Source organism: Notothenia rossii (genome assembly GCF_949606895.1).
Source record: "Notothenia rossii genome assembly, chromosome: 10".
Taxonomy (NCBI): Eukaryota; Metazoa; Chordata; class Actinopteri; order Perciformes; family Nototheniidae; genus Notothenia; species Notothenia rossii.
The window spans coordinates 12,097,676-12,124,131 of record NC_136908.1 but is presented as its reverse complement, the minus strand read 5'-3'; the positions used below and the strand labels follow the sequence as shown (position 1 = coordinate 12,124,131).

At 41.9% G+C, this 26,456-nt stretch overlaps 1 protein-coding gene across 3 annotated transcripts; it reads left to right on the top strand.

Moving 5' to 3' along the window:
• The first annotated feature begins 724 nt into the window (after positions 1 to 724).
• Positions 725 to 25,267, top strand: snx13 (sorting nexin 13). 3 transcript variants are annotated; one of them, XM_079655883.1, is made up of 25 exons: positions 725 to 907; positions 10,783 to 10,895; positions 11,001 to 11,103; positions 11,264 to 11,353; positions 13,112 to 13,233; positions 13,432 to 13,550; positions 13,761 to 13,865; positions 14,070 to 14,158; positions 14,480 to 14,563; positions 14,706 to 14,844; positions 15,623 to 15,711; positions 15,912 to 16,011; positions 16,853 to 17,046; positions 17,139 to 17,243; positions 17,341 to 17,511; positions 18,088 to 18,157; positions 18,799 to 18,977; positions 19,076 to 19,183; positions 19,267 to 19,377; positions 19,573 to 19,734; positions 21,286 to 21,357; positions 21,461 to 21,606; positions 22,035 to 22,103; positions 22,184 to 22,296; positions 22,770 to 25,267. In XM_079655883.1, exons 1-25 carry the CDS (start codon positions 896 to 898, stop codon positions 23,003 to 23,005), a joined length of 2,901 nt encoding a protein of 966 aa, XP_079512009.1. In that variant the 5' UTR covers positions 725 to 895; the 3' UTR covers positions 23,006 to 25,267. The 3 variants fall into 3 exon arrangements, with proteins under 3 accessions (XP_079512009.1, XP_079512007.1, XP_079512008.1); XM_079655881.1 differs by lacking the exon at positions 725 to 907 and adding an exon at positions 949 to 1,239; XM_079655882.1 differs by lacking the exon at positions 725 to 907 and adding an exon at positions 951 to 1,239 and having other exon boundaries at positions 18,835 to 18,977.
• Positions 25,268 to 26,456: the final 1,189 nt, after the last annotated feature.

Here is a 26,456-nt window from a genome sequence, read left to right as displayed (position 1 = left end):
ATTACAATAATAAGAGGCTTTACACATTTATAAAAGGTAATTTAGCTAAATGGATTTGCCATATCGTTTGAATAATCTTAAATTGAATTTATTTAACCTTCATGAGAATAAAACAGCCTATGGATTGTGAAGGTAATCACAGCCAAGCCTTCTTCAAACCAACAATCAAAATCAGGATTATAATTCCTTTATTCGACCCACTGAGGAGAAATGTACATCGTCACTGCAAAGTATATAGATAGATAAGAACAAAATAAAAAGAAACATAAAACACTATTCAATAAAGGCATGCACATCATAATTTAAAAACTATAGAAGTACACTTCCTGATATAATATATCTCCAAAATAATTGTCTTAACCTCTTATTCATGTTCACTGCACACGGAGTTTTTCGCTGTGGTAAAACTATAAAATATATAATTTGAATGATCTCAAACTGAATGTATTTAACCTTCATAAGAATAAAACAGCCTTGAGGTTGTGTAGGGAATCACAACCAAGCCTTATTCTAACCAACTCTAAAAATACCTCCAAGAGAATCTTTTTTAACGTCCACTGCACAGTAACATTTCCACTGTGGTAAACCTGCATTAGATATGTCATGAATTGTTCAAATATTCTTGAATTTGGGTCAGTCAGTCCTGATTATCGCTGCATTTGTGTCCGTCAATCAGTCACGGGTGTGTTGCTGCGTCATCGCCTCGCAGCCAATCACAGGGCGGCGTCCAGAAACTCGGCACCCGAGACGTAAACCTTGCAAACATGGCGACGCTCCGAAGAGAGTACGGAGATTGGAAATACGACCGTTTTTAACCGAGACTATAATCTCCCTCTGTGCATGTTACAATGTGGTGGGGTTAGCCAGAGCCACCGCACGCACAGCCTTTTAGACGATGTTTGCAGAGGTAAGTCAGAAACAGACGCCTGGTGTTTAGTTTTCCTGTGATAGACACGGCTAGTTAGCATTTAGCAGCTATCAGCATTAGCCCCTCAGGTAAACACACAGGCTGACAGGGAGAGGACGGCTCACACACAGCTGCTGTGCTCTCAGGAAAGGTTGTCTGCTATAAGTGGCAGGCAGCCCGTGGATTACACTGTTAAAGCTAAGTTAATACGATGAGCTCAGGATACCCTCACTGTCAACTCCGTGCTGGAATTAGCTCAACACAGGCAATGTCCATAGTAAATTATGAGTAACGTCCCTCAACAACGAATTTCTACAACACAACAAACACAGGTGAGCTGAGCGGTAGCTGTTGGAAATATAGATGGATAAAAACCTTATATTAGAGGTTAGAGAAAGGTACTTATTTGCAGAGGTGCGACAAGTACTCAGAAGTAAAAATAGAACTACCTGGAATACTCTCTCTTACTCAAGTTAAAGTACACACGTATTGGCATCAAAATATATCTAAAGTCCAAACATAAAAATACTCATTATGCTGTTAAGCCCATTTCAAAAATAATATATTTGTTTTGATTATAAATATTGATGCATGAATGTATATCAGAGCTGGTAAAGCTGCAGCTAGTTGTAATTAATTTACTGAAGGTTGAATAAAAGCCGAGTAGTTGACACTGCTTACAAAACTGTTTTCTCTAGGATTAGCTTACATCTATTACCGTAATGAGTCTTGACAAGTGTGTATTTCTTTCTTATTTTACTTTTACTGTAGGGAAAGTGTGAGCAAATGAATGCACTGCTGTCCAATTGAGATGTTTCCAGTGGCTTCTAGTTGCCAATCTGTCAGTCAGAAAGTTCCCTGCTTTAGTCGAACACACACTACTGTCCTAACAACACAAGCTTCTCCTAAAATATTAATAGGGTATCTTCAGTCCATTGTTGCTGGTCAGTGATTATGGAGATTACGCCTGTGCTTAACCTGACAAAGCCTTTTTTTGTGTATGTGCTGATGACAGTGTAGTTTTGCTGCACTTCTGACATGATGCCGTTTCTCAATGCACACTGGTTTCCTGGTTTTTGATGGATATGTCACAGGCCATGGCATCTGCTCTAAAGACAGACAACAATGTCCGCCACACCTGAGCTAAGGGATGACCACATCCAGGCACATCTCCAGCATTTTAAGTACAGGTTTAGCCCTGGTAATAAGGCTTTAGCACTGTTCTGTATGTCTGACAGAGAGTCCAGTTGTTTGTGCAGTCAGGTGTTAAACTGTAGCTTAGTAACTCTTGGCAAAAATGTTGCTCCCATCCAACCCTTAGTCTCGTATTGGAACATCCTGTGATGAGGTTTGGCTTAACTTTAGCTTTGTAGTGTTCTTTGTTGTTATTGTTTTTAAATGTAAAGTGAGTTCAGAGATATTACAGAATATGTAGACTATCAGACGTCTTACCTTTGAACTTATTTCAGTTTATTCAACTACCTTCTGACGTTACCTCCTTGGTTTGACTTTTAGTGACATTTCAGATTACAGTTGGCATTTTAAATGTTGCACATAAGTTGTAACGCAAATGCTGCTTTTGTATTTGTAGTTCTTTTGATCGTAAGGTCATGTTCACCTGTAGACAGACATTAGCTTTGCCATTCTTTTATTTTTTCTGACTATGATTCATTCTTTAAACAGAGGGCGTAACCGCATACCTTGATTACCACCTTTTTACACTGAGTTAGCTTGTTGTAAGGGGATGTGAGTGCAGTGTGAGTTCATCCACAGTCACACAAAGTTATGTCGGAGCTTTCACCCCTGGCTTGATCTCTTTAAGGCGTCTTAATCAAAGCTTGGTAGACATTAAGGCCAGCACACTCCCACATCAGGCCTACATTTCATGTAGTACACCTCTCCCTCCTTCCTTCAGTAAATACAAGCAGCTGCCCTGCCAGACAATCGGACACCTTTCAAGAATTACACCCCATCCAGACCTGTGATTTGTATCCAGAAATATCCAGTGAGTTTTTAGGTAATGCTCAGACTTACAATGCAGTTTGGTGTCACAGTTAGACTTCTGTCACAAGTTGTAATTGGATTTTGCTTTATTATTTGTATCCCTTGTATGTATCAATTTATTTGAAATTGCTAACTTATGCAAAACAACAAACTGGGGCAGCACAAGGTGATGCAAACGTGTACTTCTACAGAGTCCGCCATTCATTTCCCAGTAGGTGTGCCTCTGGCGTTTGTGTGTTTCAGCTGGTGGGATGCTACTGGCCTAGAGATTTGTACTAGTTGGTTTGAATCCTGGGTGAGCAACACAAACCTACAGAAACATCTAGAGAAGCTACTAAAAGGAAAAAAAGAGAGACTGGGCACTGGGAGTATGTAACGTAGTGGTAATGTGGCTGATTTCATCCTCACGAGGCCAGTTAGCTGTTTTTAACTACATATCAAGAGAGCTGGCCATGCAGAATTGGACAGGAATAAGGAGAGTGTTCAGTCATATATCTACGGAGGTAATATGTACCTTGTTTTGGCCCCCAGGTTTGTTGTTTGTGGGATATATGTACTCCAGCTGGGTGATAAATCAAGCCAATATTAAGTATCTTTAAGGACCACCACAAAGAGCAAAGCATCTAAGTGCTGTACTTCCTTGTGCAGTGATCAGATCCTTCCACATGCATTACAGTGCAAGTTGCCCATCATAGTTTACTCAAGGTCTTGATCTGACATTTTATCACCGCTGTTGGCTTTATGACCTTAACTATAAATGGCTGTTAGTGCTCAGTATGTACATATACACACATAGTTCACTTGTTACACTTTAACCAGTACTTCATTCTGTGGGAGGGGAAGTTCTTCTGCTGGCCAAACACCAGCTTCTCTACGCAAAATAAGAACTGTTTATCCATATATATATATATATATATATATATATGTATTGACTGCGGGTGGAAATTAGCTCAAAGCTAAATCTGGCATATTTACGCTTGACACATTTAATTGTTTTAAGTGTTCATTGATGTGCATTGTCCCTGCTAAATAAATATCCCAGGTGGTATCTTTACATGCTGGGTTCATTATGAGGTTGTAGAGGAGTGGGAAAAGTGGCCCTGTTAGCTCTCCTGCTGAACCTGCTGCTCTACCTTTTATGTTCATTTAGTTCAGATAATAACCAAAGGCTTGTTAGTGGTGGATTGCACAGCACAGGTTTTCTATTGCCCTGCAGCTAGAACTCTCCAGTATCTGCTCTACTGCTCTGTGCTGTTTTTTTAGTGTTGGCTCTCAGTGATTTGTCCACGTACGGCTGAACACCTTTTAGATGACAGATAAGGTTTGACGTGCTGGTGAGATTTTAGCGTACCTGGTTGTGGACAAAACAACATACCAGGGCACATGTTTAAGTTACATCTATATTACATTTCTTACTATTAGATCACATATTACTGCCTTACATGTTGCCAAACTAAGAAACATGTTACTATATCTTCATCAGTTTGAACATAAACATCGGCCTGCCACAAAAAGTCAACCCTAACACATGACTCTGCTACATTCAAAAAGTGTGGATGATTTGTTTACATCTTCTTATTATCTTGACAATTTCCATTCTCAGATCTTAAACGAATGACAAAAATAGACACTTTTCTTGACCTCTCCGAATAAACTCTGTCTATTCTTGATATATAATCCTAAAGCTTATTGTAGATCTTTTTGCTACGGTGGTCTTGGTGGATTAGACCAACATGATCAGCCCGCCCTGCTCGCTTTCTCCCCCTCTGACTCTGAGGCATTAACCATGGATCTCCCACAGAAGAGCTTTAATGGGCTGAGTTAAACTCACTCACCCACACTTAAGGTTTGTAGCTAAGCGCTTATGGCTTTGAACATAGATCACAAAAATAGCAATATTTTTGCCTTTGAGCCGTTTTTCCTCCATAGTACGTGTCTGTGTATGAACAGGGCCGTTGTGTGTGGATGTGTTTTTTAAGTTGTGCCAGGAAATCTGGGGAAAGATAATCTCCAAGACACTGATAAGAGTCTCTGTGTGCATGTCTGAATGTGCCTGGAGTCAAGGACACAGCAGGGCTTTTAAACATTGAGATTATTCTCTGTTGAAGTTAGCTACGAGTAATTGTACATTTGTGCTTGAGGGAGAAAGCAATACAGAGAGAAACTGGAAGATGAAACATTTAACATGAAAAACACAGTTCTTAAGTTATTTTAGTTTAGTTATTACGGGACGTTAAGAGGGAATATCTAGAGTTGACCCTTGGTTATTTTATTAACACAAATATATAAATTTTAATCTCATCATTGGTTGGACGGTCAGATTTGAACCACAGAAAAGACTCACCCACATTTTTTTCCATCTGCATGTTTCCCTGTTCGTTCTGCTCACTCTTACGTGTGTCTATTCAGTGTGGGGTTGCGTAAGGAATTGCCTGGATGTTTAGATGTGTGCATTCCCGATGGGCTTGGGTGTTAATCACTGGAGCAGATGGTTCATGTTATAAACCCTGTGTAAGCTGTAATGACTCAAGAGTGTCGGTTATCGTCTCTCTCGTACAAAGTCCAGCCTCACAAGCCGCACTGATCGCCTCCACATTCACTGCTGCTCGCTCACACCATTGACGTCAAATAGTTGATCAGGGAATGGCTTCATTGTGGGATATACGAGAAACACATTTCTGTAACATTGAACAAAAAGGAAAATAGTACTTTTCCTGATCATACTGTTTAAACAACAGAGGTTTGTACAAACTTGAACTGATACAGGACTGCTCGTATGTAACCTCGTAGAAGCATTGAAGCTTCTCCAACCTTTTTTGATGTGTTATTTTTACAAAAAACACTTGAAAACATTGCTTTTGCTTGTTTGCGCAATCCGGCCGACATCCACTGAATCAGCCTTAAAGGAATTCAAATATTTTTTTAAATAACGCATTCTGTCAATGATGTTTCTGGCAGTATGCTGTTGAGTCTTTCTTACCAATGTTTATGTTATTCTCTAGAGAGTTTAAATACCCCCTTTCCACTTAAATGAGTTGTTGCTGTTTCCCGTCTAACCACCATTTTGAGAGTTTTACTTTGTGTAGAATACAGTCACTTGTTAGTGAGGCCTTTAGGTAATTAACATGTCAGTGATGACTGCAGTGGGCTGCTGGAAGCCTCTGAACCAACAAAGGAGCAACTTCCATCTCTGTGAATTCTGTGTGGGTGAAAGTTAAACAGATTGGGTGTGTTACTGCAGGTCAAGCTGTTCATTGTGGTTTAGATGAAAGTCTTTACTTAGTTATTCTTGCCAATTGTGACAACATTGTGGCTGAGTTAGACTTAGAGGTGTTTAAGGACACTGAAGTTAATTTAAGATTTGTTTCAGGGTATGAACTGAGATGAGAGTAGGTGGTTCTTTGAACTTCCTACACCAACTGTAACAATAGGCCTCTTCTTTGGGCAGCCCTGTTCTGTTCCCAGAGTCCTTACCCTGCTATTAGTGTCTTTGTCCCAGCCAGTTATGACTTGTGAAAGAGGGGGTAGTCGAGCCAGTTTGGACACATTCTGCAGTCCATACACCAGCGGGTTTACATGCCTTCAATGCGCTCAGTTTAAATCAGGTTCTTGTTTTAACCTTGCTTCTTTAATAGCATGTACAGAAGAATCCCAGTTCTCTTAATATGGGTATGGGATTTTAAGAATCTTTAACACATCTTAGTCTTCGCTCTAAGAGTTGCACTTTTTCATATGTTCACTTTATATTAAACATGGTTCTTAGAGTGCAAGTGCATCAGATAGTGAAAGCTGTGAAAACATCAAAGAGCGATCAAATCAAACCTTCGATGTGCTTCCTTTTATCCAAAATACTACATTTTTACTCAAATTGAAAAGAATATGCTAGTTTCTCCAGTCACCTCCCTTACTATGCCGTCTGTCCAAGTTGTTCGACAAAGAAGAAAGACTTTGAAATGTCTTACATAACTAAAACAATTAAAAGATGTCAGCCTGAGTCGAGGATTGGGCAGACGGTAAGGATAATAACTGATTAATGACCAGTCAAATGTAATATAGGATTTGAGAGTAATTGCAGTACATGGAGATAAATGATCAAACATTTCCTGCCCTAACCTGATTTACCCCATCACCAGGTCCATGAGTGAGTTGACTGTCTGCTGTGCATCATATATTTCAACTAAGTCATGTTCAGAGAGACTGTTGTTCTACTTATAATATTGACAGACATGTGTAAAACCAGTTGTGCTGTCTTGTCTCAGCCCACATGCTGACAGCCTGAATATTATTCCTTTGGTTTGCACTGAGTAATATGTCAGAGTCGAAGGTTTATCACGGACAGCCATCAGCATCATGTTGTAATATATCCAGTGTGTGATCAGCTGGGGTGTTGACCAGGGTTGTCACAAGCTAATCTGCAAGATCTGACCTGGAACCAGTCAATTCAGTTTTTAAATAAATGGTACCAGCTCTATAAAGCCTGATGAGACTGAGATCCTGTTTCAGTGTAACCTACAGAATAAAGCTCTAGAAACAACCTGAAGCACCGCCAACAATAGTGGCCGTTTTGAATAGAGATGTACACACTGACAGCAAAGATAGCACAACAACAACTACAAATGTTAGAGTGAAGCAACTAGTAGTGACAGGGGTTATACATCTGTATACTGTATGAATTAAATAGAATCAGCAAGTGGTATTTCGTTGTGGATGGGCTTTTTGTAAAGTTATATGTATATTAAACATGATTGTTTTTTTGAGACATTGGAAATCCATTAGGCCTCCTTTAAGGCACGGACACACCAGGCCGGTTATTGGCGTCAGGCCGCCGACGAGCGCCGACACCAGCGTTTCCGCCAGGGGGGGGCGTCTTGCCGTCATTTGAAATAAAAATAATCCAAAAATATTAATAATTTGAGAGAAGATCGAGAGTTTTTATCGCTTGAAATAACGACAGGGACAAGGGCAAGGACATCCTTCTGTGTTGGACGGGCAAAGGAGTCTGGTGTGATTATTTTCGGAGTATTGAAGATCGTTTCCCTGACATCGGCGGTGCCTGCTACAGGACAACACGGAACGTGCGCGATTTGGACGCGATCAGTGGTTTTAGTGGAGCACAAGCGTGAGCTGCGAGCACCAGAGCCTCGCAGCGCCGAAACTGAGGCTCCGTGGTAAACTGTGGTAACATGAAGAGCCGTTTGGGAGCCGAAACAGCCGGCGCTTTAAGAGAGCCGAGCCAAATGATCCGGCTCACTAACGTAAAAAGACAGTATCTATAAGGGACGGCCCCCCCCTCTCTGGGGTTGGACGCCCTTTCAGCCCTGGTCTGGCGGAAACACTCGTCGACGCGCCCTACTCAGATTGGTGTGTCCCGCACCCTCGTGTCTTTTCAGCCGGGCCAACACGTTGAATCGGCGGGCAGTGGGACAAAGGCAGTCGGCAAAAGAAATCACTCTGATTGGCTGTTCAGCTAGCGAATCAGTGCATGAGAAGCGAAACGGAAGTGAGGGACCCAAACAAAGAAGGCAAATCTGAGATTTAATTTAACTTCAGCTCTCGACGCAGGTTCGGGAAAGCCCCATGAGCTTCTCGTTGTAGAGTGAGAATGGAACGCACACGCTATTTGTTGTTTGTTTATATCACGCAGTCTATTCTTCTTCTCTCGGATCGTCTGATCGTTTAAACATGATGCACCCTCATATGAAGAATTTTCATACCTGTACCATGTTCAGCCAACCCAATGACATAAGGCGCGTTCACACCAAGTACTTTTCCCATAAAGGTTCCTGAGAACTACGATTTAGTTGCGTTCACACCAAAAAGTCCCAGGAACTTAACTAGTTCTTGAGAACCTTTTTTACCCCCTTTTCAGTCCCTGCTAGAGAGCAGGGACTTTCGTGGGAGAAAAAGGTTCCTGTGTCTGATTGGCTGGGCGGAATGCAAACCATGCCCCGTCAAACTCCCAAAAACTTTTGTGAAGAAGCCATTTTATTATCCTCGCATTAGCATTATTAGCATTAGCATTAGCCCAGCGCAGAAAGGCTGAGAGACTAACTTATGGCAACACAAAATAAAACATGGGAGCGGTGGAGATGAGGAGGTGTCGGCGTTATGGTGATTTACTCGGAAGGCTTCAGTAGAAGCTGCTGGGAGTCCCAGCAGCTTCTACTGAAGCCAGTCCCCAACTCCGGGGACTTCCGGCCGGGGATTTTGGGCGGCAGTATACGCCGTGAAGTTGTTTGCGGCCTGCCAGTAAACCCAAAGCAGCAGAAGAAGAAGAAGTGAAGTCAGTGGCTTCATTTGCCTAATCCTCCCCCAGGAACTAATTTCCGGTGTGAACGCGATCTGTACTTAGTTCATGAGAACTAAAGAGTTCTCAGGAACCTTTGTGGGAAAAGTACTTGGTGTGAACGCGCCTATACTCTCAGCATTTGGGCTATGAAACATTACTCTTAAGTATTTCTAATAAGCCTGATAATAAAATTTCATTTGCCTTAGCCTGGTTAACTAAAGTCATTTGTAAGTGCGTTGATTGTCAGGAGCCTACCTGTGTGCATCATGCTATATATCATAAACTAGCTGGCCCAGTTGGCAGCATGTGTGTCATCTGATTGTCCCTCGCTGGCTGTGGCTCAGAGAACAATGTCTCAGTGTCCTGAGGACGCTCTGACTGTCCCTCTCGGGCTCCATCAGTGGAGCCGCTTATCTAAGGAACTCCAGTGTGAATGTAGGGCAGCCGAAGATCATCACGGCTGATCATCAGGGTGTCTGTCAGCGAGTCTATCTGATGACTCCATGGTCAGAGTGTGAGCTTCATAAAGTGTGTGACCATGTCAGAGCTTTTCACATGGAAACACTATTGTGTAGATAGTAACCTGTATTTGTTACATTAACTCATGACACTGTTGGTTATAGTACTTTGCTAACGTTAGCATGGCCTGGTTTCATTTGTCCTGCTTGCACTTGATGCAGCTCTATGACAGGCTTATCCTTCACATAACACACACACACACACACACACACACACACACACACACACACACACACACACACACACACACACACACACACACACACACACACACACACACACACACCCTGTGTAACCTGACTCATACTGGATTTTTCAGGCCCATACAGACTTTAAAATGTGGGAATTAAATGTAGAATCTGGTGTTTTTTAAATTGCAATGGTTGTATCTTTCGCATAGACACAATATGGGACAGAACACATGGAGATCAGAGTAACTTGGACACAGAGTTGCTAGCTGCTGGAAAAGAGAGCTTGGTTTCCTGAACTGACAATAACAGGAAAACCATAGGATGTGACACACTACTATGTGTACACACACACACACACACACAGCCTATGCCTGACACTCACTTACGATTCACCAACGTGTGTATCTTTTTAAATAATCGTTTCCTGTGCCAACATCTGAGGTATAGAAAAGTGTTTTTCTCTGAGGATGACGTCATTTACACAGTGCAACAAAGTGCATCTGATTTAGTCTGTATGGGAAAGCTGCTGATTCACTGCTGCTTTTCCTTCACACTGGACCACTAAAGAGTCCAGTCCAAACCATATTACGTGGGAATTGAAGATGTATTTATGTGGGGAATTATATAATTGAATGAAAATATAGTACTGTTAGTTGCACACGGTAAAATCAGACACACATTGTACAAAAACAAAACTATATTTAGGGGGTAGTCTTAGTCTGCATATTAAAAGATTTATCATTCAGTCTGTTATCATTTGAAGATGTGAAAGGCTTGATCAGGCTTTACCGAGGGAGTCTGTTTTCTCAAAGCGTATAATATAAAGTACATGGAGTATTCAGCTTGTGTATTTCCTTCTGTGTGTCTTTCAGGCCAGTCTGTCCATCTGGGGATGGGGGGGTCTTGGAGTCGTGCTGTTCCTCGTCACCTTTGGACCCTTTGCCATATTCTACCTGGCCTTTTATATCTTCTGCTTCATTGTAGGGTAAGCAGGAAACCACTAAACCGTCCATCATGTCTTATAAGCATGCTCTCTCTCTCTTTAACCACCATAGATCCGTTTTTCTCTAATTCTCACTTCTGTTTCCAGGGGCTTTGCGGTCACTCTGCTCTATGGAAAGATCAACTCAGAGAAACACCTGGAAAAGTGCGAGCACTCCTACTTGGCCCCCACACAAATTGGCATACTAAAGGTAAGGGCACGCTGAAGCACACACACATTTCGGCCTTGCCTACATATATTGATTATACGTAAATGAAGTTCCTTTGTTGATGAAGTCTGTTTGCCAGTCACCATGAAGTTCATGAAAGAAGCTTTGTTATTGATTGTGTCTCTTTGTTTGTTTCCTTCAGACATTGGATGAGATGAAGTTGGAGATGAAGCCTATAAAAATAGACAGGAGACTGACTGGCTCCAGTTTTATAGATGAACCACTTCAACAGGTGTGTTTGTGTGTCATTTTTAAATATGAAGTGCCCTTTGTATAGTTTTCAACAGCTCAACCAACACTCATGTATTCATATACATTTAATCGCCACTTGACAATGACCCCTATCTCAAACTAAAACAGTCCACTACAAAAGTCCTGCAGTAAATCCTTAAAGAATTATTTTCAGTTTTGTTGAAACACATTGGCCATACAAATAATTACACCAATGTTAATGTGACAACACATAATGAGAAAAGCCAACAGAAGATAGCAGGACCACAAACACTCCAGACTTTTGGACACTGGCCCCCTTTATTCACCATCCGACCCATCAGCTGGTCCAGCTCATGCCTATCAAACAATGCATACCCTTAGCCCTGAAGCCTCAGTGTCTCCCCTGCACAGGAAGTTGGTTACTTGTGTTTCGTGTCATTAGAGTTGTCTTGAGTAGGATATTTGTCTGCTGGTTGTACCTGCCTTTAGTCAAGCTAAAAAAAAAAAGAAGCATTTGCCAACACTATATTAGGGTACTGAGTTGACAACATGTTTTTTGAGGACATGTTCTCTTTCTAGACTTAATATTTTACTAAGCTAAGTTCCTCTTTTATATTTGTATGAAGTTGAGAGATTGGTCACTTATTACGGGTTCTTCCAAGATAGATTGTTTTATGTTTGTTCATTTTACCTCTGAAATCTTCCCCATCAAAAGGACTTACATTTGTATTTATATTGATTTTGTTTTGTCTTCTTGTAGCAGAAGACATTTTCTCAAGGGTCATACAACCTCTCTCCTCATGTGGCTAAAGTAAAACACTGCTGACCGTATTTTCCCTCTAGTATGTTGGTCATTGAGTCTTTGAGCCTAAAATCATTCTAAATAAATCCTCTGAATGAAGGTAAGGCTGAGCATCAGTGCTGCAGAAAGGGAAGATGAGCTCAGTGGCTTTTGTCCGTTGGTCACAGTATTTCTTTACACCCTGTCCTGTGGTTACCACACTTCCAGTAGAAAAGCAGCTTGTAGCATGCGGTCCTGCGTAAAGCAGCGTGGCCGGCAGAGTTAAGTGCAGACACAGCAGTTTGTGATGGTCAGATGACACTGACTGCTCCACTGTGCTGCTTCTGTTCTCCCTTCCTCCCTGGGAATGCACACTAATCATTTCTGCAACATGTGAACCTTGAGATCTTCAGCACTGCCGAACGTGACATCATTTAAACCCGCGCCATGCTCTCTGAAAGATATTTATGGCACAATCTTTTGTCTCTTTTCTCATTACTTTACCAACACAGTCAGCTCATATAGTAGCATTCTTAACTGACAGTTCATGTGTTTGCTTGATTGTAACTACTCAGCTCTAGCTCTACTCTATCCAGTACAGTACAACTACCTAGTTGATTCACCCAAGTGTCCTGTGAGCTGATATCCCAGTAATCTGTCCTCTGAGTTTTAGTTATGCACTGACCATGAATATTTGTACTTTACCTATCTCACACTCAAATCTTGTGCACCATTTCATTAGGATGTCTTAGAAGTGTTTCAGAAGTCTTACATAATGTACAGAATGCCTCTACTATTTACAATTAGGATGAACGAACTAAAAACACTAATAGTTTTATTTGATGTTGTTAAAACATCTTAATAAGTCTAATTTGCCTGTGGCTGAAGGAACCCTGTATTACTAACCCTGCTAACTCCCTTTGCTTACTGTCCAGCCCCTTGCACCAGGTCATTGGGTTGTCTTTGATACATTTATTTGCTTCTCTTTTTTATAAGGTGATCCAGTTTGCTCTGAGAGATTATATCCAGTACTGGTACTACACTCTGAGCGAGGATGAGTCCTTCCTATTGGAGATCAGACAGACGCTGCAGAATGCCCTCGTCCAGTTCTCTACACGGTAAGAAATGGATACAGTTTATCCAATGTTTGAAACAAAACAAATATTTTATAGTTTTTTCTACATTATCCCTGTGTGTTTATGAGATGAATATGGTGTCCTAGTGTTAAATGTTGTTGTGTTTTAAAATCTTTGTAAAGCGTCTTTGAGCACCTGTAAAAGCTCTTGATAAACCAAATGTATCATTTATGTGCCAAGGTCCAAAGAGGTGGACTGGCAGCCTTACTTCACTACTCGCCTGGTGGACGACTTTGCCACCCATTTACGTGTCTTTAGAAAAGCCCAGGACCGCCTCGCAGACAGAGAGGACAAGCAAAGTAAGCGCACACACTCACACACTTTCTTTGTGTGCATTTAGGCTGTTTGTTCAGCTTGTTTTTAACAATGATTAACAGTCTGAGTGTGGAGATTGGACACAATACGATTTGATTATAATCGTGCTGCAGAATAATTCTCCCATAAGCTTTTGATTAAATCCGATGAGGATAATTCATGTTGGATAATGAAAATGAGTGATGTGTGAACAGGGGACATAACGGAGGAGCTGGTGGACTCCTTCTTTGAGGCCGAGGTGGAGATGGAAAGGAAGATTTGTCGAGACGTGGTGTGCACTTCACACAAAGATGAAGAAGGTTAACACACTTTTGTAGCGTGTCTACCCTTAAAGTTCACACTGACATGACAAATTCTTCATATATATGTACTGTTTGATGTTGTAACTCTTTTTAAAACTGAACATGCTCTTGTGTGTGTGTGTGTGTGTGTGTGTGTGTGTGTGTGTGTGTGTGTGTGTGTGTGTGTGTGTGTGTGTGTGTGTGTGTGTGTGTGTGTGTCAGGTTTTCTTAGGGACTTGTGTGAGTTGCTTCTGTATCTGTTACTACCTCCTGGAGATTTCCACAACAAGAACATGAGATACTTCCTTAGGGTGAGCGCACACAGACAAACACTAGTTCTCACTCTCACTTACACAGTCTGTCACAGGATCGAATTACACATCACTTCAATGATCCGAGAAGCAAATATGAGGCTCAAAATCACATATTCAGCTACACAATATGTCACACAACCTGGATTGTTAACGAACCATTATCGAGCTGGAGGCCAAATGCAGCCACTTTGGCCTGCAGCCAGCTATGAGTATTATTTTCCAACAACAGGCTGCTGAATATACTATGCTGTCACGACACATTTGTGGTGGAAATGTAAAAGAGTGAACCTGAAAATGCTCTGTGATGTTTGTTTTTAGGAGGTGCTGGCCCGTGGTGTTCTACTTCCTCTGATCAACCAGCTTAGCGACCCAGACTACATCAATCAGTTTGTCATCTGGATGGTGAGAGTTGGCGCTCAGCTGTTATTTGAACTTTCACTTTGTGTGTAAACGCTACACAAAAATATCCAAGAAAAAAAATCCAGAAAGCAAATTGAAAACAGACTTTTTTAATGGTTATGTGAATGGATGTGATTTTGAACAGATACGGGACTCCAGCTGTAATTACGAAGCCTTCATGAACATCCTGAAGCTGACAGACAAGCCCCCTGAGCTGGAGGCGGTGAAGGACAAGGTGCTGGAGGAGCTGCAGTACCTCCGCTCCCTGGACACCGCCGGGGATGGTAGGCACTGTGTTTTTCTGCTGATGTACAGACACACAAGTACATGAAAGTAATTTGCTATGTGTGTAAAAAGACACAAAGCAGAAACATAAAGCATGGCTTAATAAATGTGTTGCTTTAGGGCTGACAAATGTTTTTGGACTAGCTCAAAATCATTTCTTTCTTTCTTTTTTTCATTTCAGCAAAATATTTTCTTTAAAATCCAGAATTTAATTTGGCCCTTAAATGCACTGAATTGGTTTGGTTTGACAGATAATATTATATGCAATTAAAGGAATACAATTTAGATTTTGGGCAACATATTGGATGTTCATTTTAGACATGCCTTGTTTTCACTTTTTTATATTAAAGGTGGGGTAGGTAAGTTTGAGAAACCGGCTTGAGATACACTTTTTGTTATATTCCATGGAATGCTCTTAACATCCCGATAGCAATGAATATCTTAAGTGCTTTGACAACAAATCCATAACAAACATTTAATCTGTGGAAGCCGTAGTACTGTAAAAAGCACGACCAATCATTTGAGCCGGCCCGGCTAAAATAACTGGATGGCCTACCTGCCTGTCAGCCTTCCATTTGTGCACAAACTTATCTCGTGCCCTCATTGGTCATGTGCGCGTTCGTCTGTGTTGGAGGCGGGGCTCTGTAAGGAAGTGGCAGATTTTTTTCGGTTGTGTTTTTTCAAATTCTAGCGCACTCGAGCTGGATTCTCCAAAATTACCTACCCCACCTTTAACTAATGCTCTTTCTCCTCCCGGTTTGTTTCTCCGTCCTTCAGACATCAATGTGATCAAGAACCAGATCAACAGTCTTCTGTTTGTGAAGAAGGTGTGTGAGACTCGGATCCAGAGACTACACTCTGGCAAGGTGAGAAACTGCAGCATATAGTGCTTACACTGGAGGAATCCAGTAAAAACACACATCACTTATTGTTAGTGTGCTGGTGAAACATTTTCTGCGAGTCCCACCTGAATCGCTCAAAGTCTGTTGGAGTCGGCTAGACTGAGAATATACTTGAATCATTTCTGCTTTTTGTATCACACTTAACTTTATCATTTTCTGTGTAGGAGGTGGATGCCCTGAAGCTGGCAGCCAACTTTGGCAAACTGTGTGTCATTCCTCTGGATCACATTCTCATCCACAACATAGCCCTGCAGTTCTTCATGGGTAAGTGGGAGGTTGTGGCTCAGTGGATAGTGCGATGAAGTTCGAATCAGGGGGTAGCAAGTCCGAGTCCCACTGCAGTCAGCATGTCGTTGTGTCCCTGGGCAAGACACTTCAGCCCAAATTGCTCCTGTGGGGATTGCCCACAGTATTGAATGTATGTAATTCGCTTTGGATAAAAGCGTCTAACAAGTGACATGTAATGTAAGTCTGGAAATGCATCGTCACATTAACCACTGATGCCAAATGTCACTGTAGTCATCCCCAGACCTTAATCCTGAACATTTCTGTTAATCATCTTTATAATCCATAATGTGTTCCAGTCCTCTAGAATATATAACCCCAACCTATGTCATTGCCACGCTCCTTTCTTCAGCCCACATGACCTGTCAGAGACTTAAAAGAAAAGGTCACACCACTTTACGGATCAGATCACGATAGAGTGCACGTGTGTGTGTTTGTGTGCGCATGTGAGTGTATTTGTGTGAGCAAACTAGGAGTCCGGCCAAGTTGTGTCAGATCTAGTTTGAGCAAGAGCTTAAATGTTACGGCTGTTTCTGTGATTATAAATGTTAAATATGAAAAACGTTGTATTTAAATAAAGATCAACAAACTCAAAAGCTGTAACCAAAGTAAATAAAAGGAAGATCTGCGTGTATCACAACCTTTATATTCTGACCTATATCCAAAGCGTTGCCTCAGTGTGACAGTAGATTGATCTTTAGTTACAAGATCACCAGACACCAAATACTATTTGTGAAAGGCCCTTGCCCACTAGCTATGCATGAATGTGTAACCAAAGTGCTGTAGACACCATTTGGACCAGCTCTCGTGTGTGTTCCAGACTACATGCAGGCGGCGGGGGCCCAGGCAGAGCTGTTCTTCTGGCTCACTGTGGAGGGCTACAGGGTGACGGCGCAGCAGCAGCTGGAGGCTATGCAGAACTGGCAGAAAGATGGCAAGAAGCAGCCCAGCAACACCAAGGGGCTGCTGAAGGCCGCTGCACTGGGCGTCTACGAACAATACCTCTCGGACAAGGTGGGGGGGCGTGTTAGGATGTCAGTGTTTCCTGTGAAGTCATTTTAATGAGACTCTTTTCAAATGTATCTTTACTTTTTTGTTCCCTAAAGGCGTCGCCCCGGGTGCAGGTGGATGAGGCGTCCGTGATCAAACTAGGGGAGAAGCTCCAGAAAGACGACCCCACACCAGAGATATTTGATGAAATTCAGAAAAGTGTACTAAATATTTTCTACAGAGATTTTTTTCTTATTTCATAGCTTTCCATGTCAGAAAAAAAAGACTTCTATTTCTGCCACTGTTTTTCACCTCCAGGTGTATGACATGATGCTACGAGATGAGCGCTACTACCCCTCCTTCAAGCAGAGTCCTCTCTACGTCCGCATGCTAGCCGAGCTGGACATGTTGAAAGAGCCGAGCTACCGGGGGTCTGATGACGGGGATGGAGAATCCTTCAATGGCTCTCCCACAGGAAGCATAAACCTAGTAAGACTTCTTCATACCCTGTTCTACGACTCTGAATCGTTCTGATGTTGAGATCAAGCAGCTAGCTCTGGGTCTGAAAACTGAAACCAATGCGATAGTGCCTTTTAACATCCACTCTAATATCCAGCAGGGTTTACTCCACTAATTGCAAAAAAACGTCAAGTTGATTTATTACCGTCCGTTTATTTTTCAGGATAGATCCCAAAGCGTGACTATCTTGTGATTTATAGGTCGATATCACGGTGTTGTCTAGTCTGGGTGCCCTCCAATATTGTCTTTGTACAATTTAAAAAAAACTTTTTACAGTGTGTTTTCAGTTCCTGAACGTTCAATGTCACATTTTGGTCATCTAAAAATGTCTTATTCATTGATTGGTTGTACTTTGCTTCACTATCTTGTGTCATTTCTGGATGGCAACTTCCAAAACGCCAAACTGGAGTCCACGAACCAATAGGTCAAATCTTAGATAAGTGTGATCTATAGTGGAAACACGTCCCCCACATTAAAGAAGCATTGCATTGGGTTATTGAGAGCAAACTGTGCGGTCAAATGATTCCATGTTTCTTGTGATTTCAGTCTTTGGACGATTTGTCCAACTCCTGCCATGATGATACTTTGCACCTACATGCCTTCATCTCTGACACAGGTACACACACACACACACACACACACACACACACACACACACACACACACACACACACACACACACACACACACACACACACACACACACACACACACACACACACACACACACACACACACACACACACACACACACACACACACACACACACACACACACACACACACACACACACACACACACACACACACAAACACACACGCCTTCCACTTGATGTGTGATATGGATATTGGAAATGTGTTAAATGGTTGTGTACATCAGATATCTGTGTGCCCCCCTATGTTAGCCCCTCCCCGCACATTCTTTTCTTTCAACTTTTCACTTCCAAGCCCTTTTCATCATGTCTGCTTTTCCGATTCATTCTGTTCTAGTTGTGTTTTGATTTCTTCCATTGTATCACTTTTTTTTTCTGTTTTTCCTTTTTCCTCCCTCCCTTACCTTTCCTGTTATTTCTGCCACTTTCTCCTCTATTTTATCCAAACCGTCTGCTTTGCATTCTTTCCTTTGCCCTCTCTTCCTCCCTCTACACACTTTACACCTGCACACACTTTCCTTTCCTCCCCGTCTTCTTCCTGTTTTCCTTCCATCTACCCCCTCATCTTCCATTGCCATTGTGGATGTATTGCCGGGCTGGGTAGCTGACGCTTGTCTCCCCGGGCTCTGGGGTGCTGCAGGGGTGTGCAACGACCACGGTAAGACCTACGCGCTGTACGCCATCACGGTGGTCAGACGCAGCCATGACGGCAGTGAGGACTGCTGGAAGACCTATCGCCGCTACTCCGACTTCCACGACTTCCACATGAGGGTCACTGAACAGGTGTGTCTATCAAGGCTTTTCTTTCTCATGGAAGTTAACACGGAGCAGAATCTCATGAACTCGACTGTCTCCTAAGAGTTTCATATATTCTGTTGTAGTTTGAGAACCTGGCGTCGATTCTCAAGCTGCCAGGGAAGAAGACCTTCAACAACATGGACAGAGACTTCTTGGAGAAGAGAAAAAAAGACCTCAATTCTTACCTGCAGGTAACTGTCTTATATGGCTACACTGTATTGAACACCTTTATTTTTGTAAGTGTGTACATCAATAACTTGTGTGTGTGTTCCAGTTGCTGATGAACCCAGAGATGGTGAAGGCCTGTCCAACTCTGATTGCTTATGTCTATGACTTCCTCGAGAACAAAGCCTACAGCAAGGGCAAGGGAGAGTTTGCTCGCAAGGTCACTACATTTTTATCAAACAAAGAATATGTGTTTTTTAGTGTCATTTATTTACAATCAAATAACAGCACATGTATAAAGTATGTAGTTCAGATGTTTTTCTGCATACTCATCCTATTTACTTTTGAACACATACATTATGTGAGTGTTTGTTCTAAAGTACATCTTCTCCTTTTTTTTGTATTCGCTTTTCAGGTGGACACATTTGTAAATCCTCTGAGGAGCTCCATGAGAAACGTGTCCAACGCAGTGAAGTCTCTGCCGGACAGTCTGGCGGAGGGCATGAATAAGGTCTCTGATAACATGGGCCGCATGTCAGAGAGACTCGGGCAGGACATTAAACAGTCCATACTCAAGGTAACACCATCACAAACTGTAGAGCAAGTTAATGAAAACAGTCAAATATCAGTTCTATCTTCATTGATTTATCCGTTTAAAAGGGTTGGCAGCATTGCTTAAAGGGATTGAAAGCGTTATAGGGTACAAGCATACTTTCCAACCCTCCCGATTTTGGGGGGAGACTCCCGATTTCATTGCCCCCTCCCGGTTTCCTCCCGGGGTCATATTTCTCCCGCATTTCTCCCGATTTCTGACAAAATCAGATTTACTCAGGACTGTTTCCACTCTGACTTTAAAGGTCCCATGTCATGCTTTTACGGTTATTACCCGTCCCCTTGTGTGTTATGAAGGTTGTTATTTTTTATTTTATTTTTTCGTTTTCTATTTTCATGGCTCTGTTGTTTAAGTTATATTGATAACCATTTTTTATTTTTTTTATGTTTTTGGTTTCGTCAGTGTGGGCATGTGCGGGTGGAGGGAGGGAGGGGGGAGTGTAGTTAGTGTACTGTGATATTACAATATATGAAATGGCATCGATTATTGAACACTATAATGAAATAAAAAGACTTGAAGGTTTTTATGCATGTAAACGGTCTGCAGAGTCAAAACCCTCAAAGTACACCTTGTAGCGAGTAAAACTCTAACACAGAAAATACCTCCCCAAAACGCCTCATTGGAGATACGTCACTGTCCATTTGATTCTTCCGGGTAACTCATGATGTCATGCGTTACCCAGAACAAAATGGACCAATCCGTGGAGCCGTTATGTTAAGCCACGCTGATTGGTCTAAATTGACCAATCCACGGACTTCCTCACACACACACTCAGTGCAGGCAGCTCTGCTGATCTCTCCTCCCTGGCTGCAGGCTGATAACAGACAGTTGGGATCGCGGCGAAATTCTCTCTGCAGACCCATTCTCTCTGCAGACCCATTCTCTCTGCAGACCCATTCTCTCTGCAGACCCATTCTCACAGCGTTTATCAACCTTTTTCTTACTCAATATCAAGCCACACTTATTGTTTTTACTTCGGCTGTGACTTTGTGTGTGCTCAGGGTGAGTTTGGCTGTGTTTCGCTGTCGCTAAACAAGGAAAACACCTCCACGGAGCTCAGCGCGATTCACAACGTCCCGACCAATCAGAGCACACACAGGGAGGGTGGGGGTTGGAGCTACTGGAGCTACAACGAGCCGTTAAAGGCAGAGAGTGAAATTCAGTGAATACACGTAGTTTAAAGAGATGCTGTATGAGAAACCAAAGTGATTTTGGAAAATTGCACAATATAAATCTATTCTAGTAGACCTCAACAATGGAATTATGATCAGTGGAAATGGCCATGACATGGGACCTTTAATACAGCTACACCATTGTTTGGTTTCCATGGTAGCGCGTCTCTTTAGTAGCTCACGCAACTGAAAGGCCGCGGTGGTTTTGAAATGCTCCCGATTACTGAGGTCTCAGGGTTGGCAAGTATGGGTACAAGTCGTCACAAATCCAGTCCTTGAACCAGATTTGTGTTTTCGTCACCTTTTTTTATATTTATTTACCTAACAATCTTTTTTTCCCCAGGTGCCTCCACTCCTCCCTAAGACTGACATCGACCCCGAACACTGTCGAGTGTCTGCTCAGCTCGATGACAATGTGAGTAAGACAATGGCCATGTCTTCTTCGTGTTTGGTTTATTTCTTTCACTTTCTTGTGATTTTATTTCTTTTGATTCCCATTCATATGTTGAAATATACAGGTGGATGATAACATACCGCTGAGAGTAATGCTGCTACTGATGGACGAGGTGTTTGACCTTAAGGAGAAAAACCAGTGGCTGCGCAGGAACATAAAGAACCTGCTGCAGCAGCTCATCAGAGCCACGTATGGAGACACCATCAACAGGTCAGAGGCACAGAATACACAATGCAGACTGAAACAACTTCATACAAATATAGGCACATAAACTACACACTTGTTAGAATTTTTTTATTTACATATGTTTGATCTTTTGTTGCAACCAAATTATGTCTATAAACTAAAATGACACTCTTAGAGTAATGGTTTGTTATACATTTAAACCAAAGTGTCGTATTTCACACAAACATCTCATGACCAAAGATGCACAGTCAGCATGTTTATCGCAGAGCCAGTTCCGCCTGAGCAAACCGCATCATAGGATTTGAGTTCACAGATCACAGGATGTTTGCACACACCTAAACTGAACACAAGTACACACATGTCCAGATCTTCAGACAAACAAGTCTTGTAACAATAGAGGGAGGTTAAAGGTGTCACACAACGTGAATCATCCTTTTTCTTGATCTCTGTAGAAAAATTGTGGATCATGTGGACTACATGACCTCACCGGAGCAGGTTGCAGACTACGTCAAGAAGTTCAGGTAACTTATCCACTTTTTTTTAATTATCTGATTTGTCAGAAGAATTATCGATAACCCTCAGTTGATCTTTCTACCAATAGGGACTCTTACTGGCCCAACGGTATTTTGGCTGAGACGCTGCCCCGCCGGGACAAAAACATCTGCCAGAGGACACGAATAGCTGCCAAGACCAGTCTGCTGGGCATCATGCCAGGTGAAACACACACACTTAATGTATTCATCATGTAGCCCCATTACGGACTGTTCATCAAGTTCACTACTCGCCCTGTCTCTTGTACCACTGAGAACACACTGCTGGACAACAAGTATAAATCTACTGGGTTGGATCTGAGCGTTACAGAACAGGAAGAGGATGTACTGAAAGCTTGTCATAGCTACATTCTTTACAGTTGTGAAGCATTATTGTCTGTATAATACCTATCATCTGTTTTGGTCAATGTGTGTTCCTTGACTTTCATGTCCCTGTTATTAATTGTTCCATACGTAATTCATGCACTAAAGCAACATTTAAAGGGGCAATTCATTGACCTAAGTCCTCCTCTGGTCAACCCAAGTGCTTCACCTCTGTTTGCTTGTTGCTAAAATCAGCCCCCATGTAAAAGTTTCCTTTCACCATGCCTCCTTGTTCACCCTCCTGACCCCTTTATCTCTCTCCCTCTCCCTCAGACGAGTTGAAACACATCATCGGAGCAGACACCACGAGGAAGGGCATCCTCCGCGTCTTCGACATGTTTCAGTACCAGCCCATGAACCGCCGGCTAGTCTACGTTTTCCTGGAGGGCTTCTTGGAGACGATGTTCCCCCAGTACAAATTCCCCGAGCTCTTTGTCAAGCTGCACTCCCGCTCGCCACGCATCCACAAATATAGTCAGAAACTCAAATCTTCCTCCCTCAAGAGGTGACAGGAGAGGACGGAGGCGACGGGACACGGGCCGGCTACACACACACAGACTTGAGAGCTGAGAGTGAGGGGGGGGGTGGATGTGAACGTTAAGGTATGTGTGTGATTTCTGCCCTTCTAATTCCCTCACACACTCTTTTCAGTGAAAACACTCCGATTATCCATCTGAGTGTTTCTGTGGTCACAGAACTGAAGGAGGAACAACACACACTCTGCCCTCCTCTCCCCCTGTGACACACACACACACAAATTACTGTAATTTGCACCAAGACTGGACATGGCAGTCTTTTGTCTTAGTTTAGATATTTTCCTCCTCCTTTTTAAAAAAAACTTTTTTAGTTGTGTTTAGCTTTATCACGGGCCAGTCGATGCTGCTTTCTCCCGGTCCTAACTCCAGAGAGCGGACCTTACTGTATTCTTTTTGAAATGCAGGAGTAGTTAGCATAGACCCACACCTTGCCTTACCTCCCCGCTTCTGTCTCTTGGCCCCGACACGCCGCACCATCTCAGTGACCCGGCCTCTCAGCTGTGGTCACACTTACCCTCGTGCTGTAAACATTTTATCTGCAAAAGCTGCACACTTTCAAACCATTTTTCATAGCAACCAAATATGTCAATAGCACTGGGTTGAAAAAGGCGCTGTTTTCAAAAAATGTGACGAAAGAGACCATTTCGATTTTTATTGTCTGCATTTTTTTTCCAGCTTCAATGCCTCTCTCTCGAGACAAGATGAGTTTTTTGTTTCTAGCTCCACCCCCCTTTAAAGCTACTTTCACGACCTGAGACGACCAAAGCTCATGCTGCTCCACGCCTGTGTGTGCACTGGTTTGATGTTGGAACACTCTGAACATTACTGTGCTTCATATCCTAATCATGCGAGGAGAGATAATGCAAAGTTGACCTTTAACGACCTCAAAGGTGAGGCTGTGAGGACACATGAAGTGTGTTACAGTTGTGGGAGGCTCAGCTCTAGCTGTCAAAGCGCATTAACAAAGAATGTACCCTCTGGTGTAGTGTATTTGGCTCATGTAGAATTATGTGTGAATGTGTGTGTGTTTTGAAGATGCAACCCTCTTCAGTCAGAAACTGTGCCAGTGTGAGCTAGTTAACCAGCCTTAAACGTACTATAAACTGACCAAGAGACGCACACTAGAGGTAGCTCTCCTTCACTCGACTGAACGCTACAAAGGAAATCAATATAGATATATGGAAATATATCCCTATTCACTTTTATTCAGAGAAAATGTCTTTAATTTTGTGCAATATTTGTTACTTTAATGCATGTGCATTTTGAATCATTGTATACTGAAAAAGTCAATCATATCGTTTTAATAGTAGAAAACACGAGAAGTTTCCCCAGAAATGTCTTCTTGTTCCAACAACTCTACATTCCGTTGTTGTAAAAGTACAAAGTTTATTTTACAGACTTGTTTTATAAGTCTGATTTTTTTTTGTGGTGTGTGTGGGGGGGTATTTTACACTTATCCCTCGTCCACTCGTGCAGCATCTGTGTTGTGGGTATGGATTGGACAGTGGTAGGGGGTTTTCCTTGTCTCATCCCGATGTTTAGCTCATTGGGCCTCAAACTACAAACTGCTTCTTTTTAACTCATAAGTGGTGTTTTATGCGTTAAGCCTGTTCTGTTGAGTGTGAACAGACCCCCCTCCCCTCTTGTCTATTGGCTCACAGGAGAGCCTGTGACCAATCAAATCACTGCGAATGAGCACTTACCGTAGCAAACTGTGGGAGGGCCAGTCCTCCCATTGGCCAGACGGAGCCCCATCCTGCTGCAGCCATTGGATGGACCCCCGTCGTCTGCTTTGATTTGCTTGCACTGAGCAGCCCTGGTGGACTCTGATTGGCTGAGTAAAAGGACATGAACTAGAGCCTATAACTAGGAGGTGAATCTTTTGTTCCCACGGTGGAGGAGGTGTCACTTTTAACTTTCTGCACATCTCTTCATATCGGAAGGCTTGTCTTTTTTTTTTTTAACCCCAGTATTTATGAATCTATGATAATGAAATTGTGCATATATGTGTACAGTATGTGTTAATAGTGTGCCTAAATGTACTGTCAACTCTATTTTCATATTTTTCTTTAACCTAAAAAAAAAAAAATCAATCAGAATGTCATGATCATTTACGCGACTGAAAATGACTTTAGGGTGTTTTTTTGCATCATGCTTATCAAACTCTTCCTTGTGAGCAATTGTGCTCCGATCAGTATAACACTAATAAAAGGTAACTCAGACTAACTGACCCACGATGTGTGTGCTGTCTTGAGTATGTTTGCGGCATCTGCGGTTTGTTAAGATTTGCAGGTTCTGTGATGGAGCTCAGTCAATGAAAACACTTCAGATGTGTCTAAGGGATAAATATCAGACAGATGGCTTTCTACTTTCCCCTGCTGTCTACAGTATTAGTAAAAAAAAACTATCTGAGCTTCAACATTTAATATTTGGGGCTTGTTCCACCTTATTATATAGTATAGCTGGAGATACACAAGAACATTTGGAGAAAAAGTCTACCAGATGAGCTAGCAGCTTTAAAGAATGAAAACAGGATGTGTGATAAATGGCAAAAATACACAGTCCTAATGACACCTTAAGTTTACTTTTATACTCAAGTGCTTCTGCATAAAAATGAAAAACGATTTAAAATGTCGTTTAATGCATAACATTCCAATGATTGCTGAAATATCACATTTTCTTTTTTAATTTAAATACAATATATCCCATCTTTTATTCAATGAAAAGCTTCCAATATTGATTCTTGATCTATCCACACAATGAAAAGCTTGTTTCTGTAATAATACACAACATCCCTATACACATCTTTACTACAGACCAAAGAGCTGCTTTTTTCATATTGTCCATGAATATTTGCCATCAAACGTGAAGTCCATGTTTGAGCCATTTATCCATCCTGTTTCTAAGCAGACTTCAGGTCTTCTTTTGTACCGGATTAGCGATGACAGCAACTCCGAATGAAGCCAGACCTGAAAGAAAAACAGATGTGAATTTATAACTTCTAAAGATGAAAACAAGTAAAACCACCCTCTCAACATCCTGCCATTAATAACTCTAGACATCACATCCGGCTGGCAGAGAGCTCCAAGCTTCATAGTTTGTATGGTTTCTCCTTCCCTATAATCATGAACAATTTGCACATATTGTAGCCTACTTACACTACCTATCAGGATATATTACTTTAAATTAAAAGCTAATGTGCACAATCATTTTTAGATGGATATATATAATCCAAGATATAAAAGATACTTCATTCATCCCAAATTGGGAATTTCTTTCCACAGCAGCAGTGTTTTCAGGCATAACACATTTAAAAATATTTAAATATAGTACACTGTTTGTTTCTTTCCACTAAGGTATATTGGAGATCATTCTTATTATTTGATATGATGTATATTCTTAGATTCTCTTCTGAATGTATGTA

Excerpts from the sequence above, each read along its gene's own strand:
- snx13 (XM_079655881.1), top strand. The coding sequence starts at position 1,192 with ATGAGTAACGTCCCTCAACAACGAATTTCTACAACACAACAAACACAG. Across the intron at positions 14,845-15,622 it reads CCTGGACACCGCCGGGGATG|ACATCAATGTGATCAAGAAC; the intron begins GTAGGCACTGTG and ends TCCGTCCTTCAG. Across the intron at positions 17,244-17,340 it reads TTGATGAAATTCAGAAAAGT|GTGTATGACATGATGCTACG; the intron begins GTACTAAATATT and ends TTTCACCTCCAG.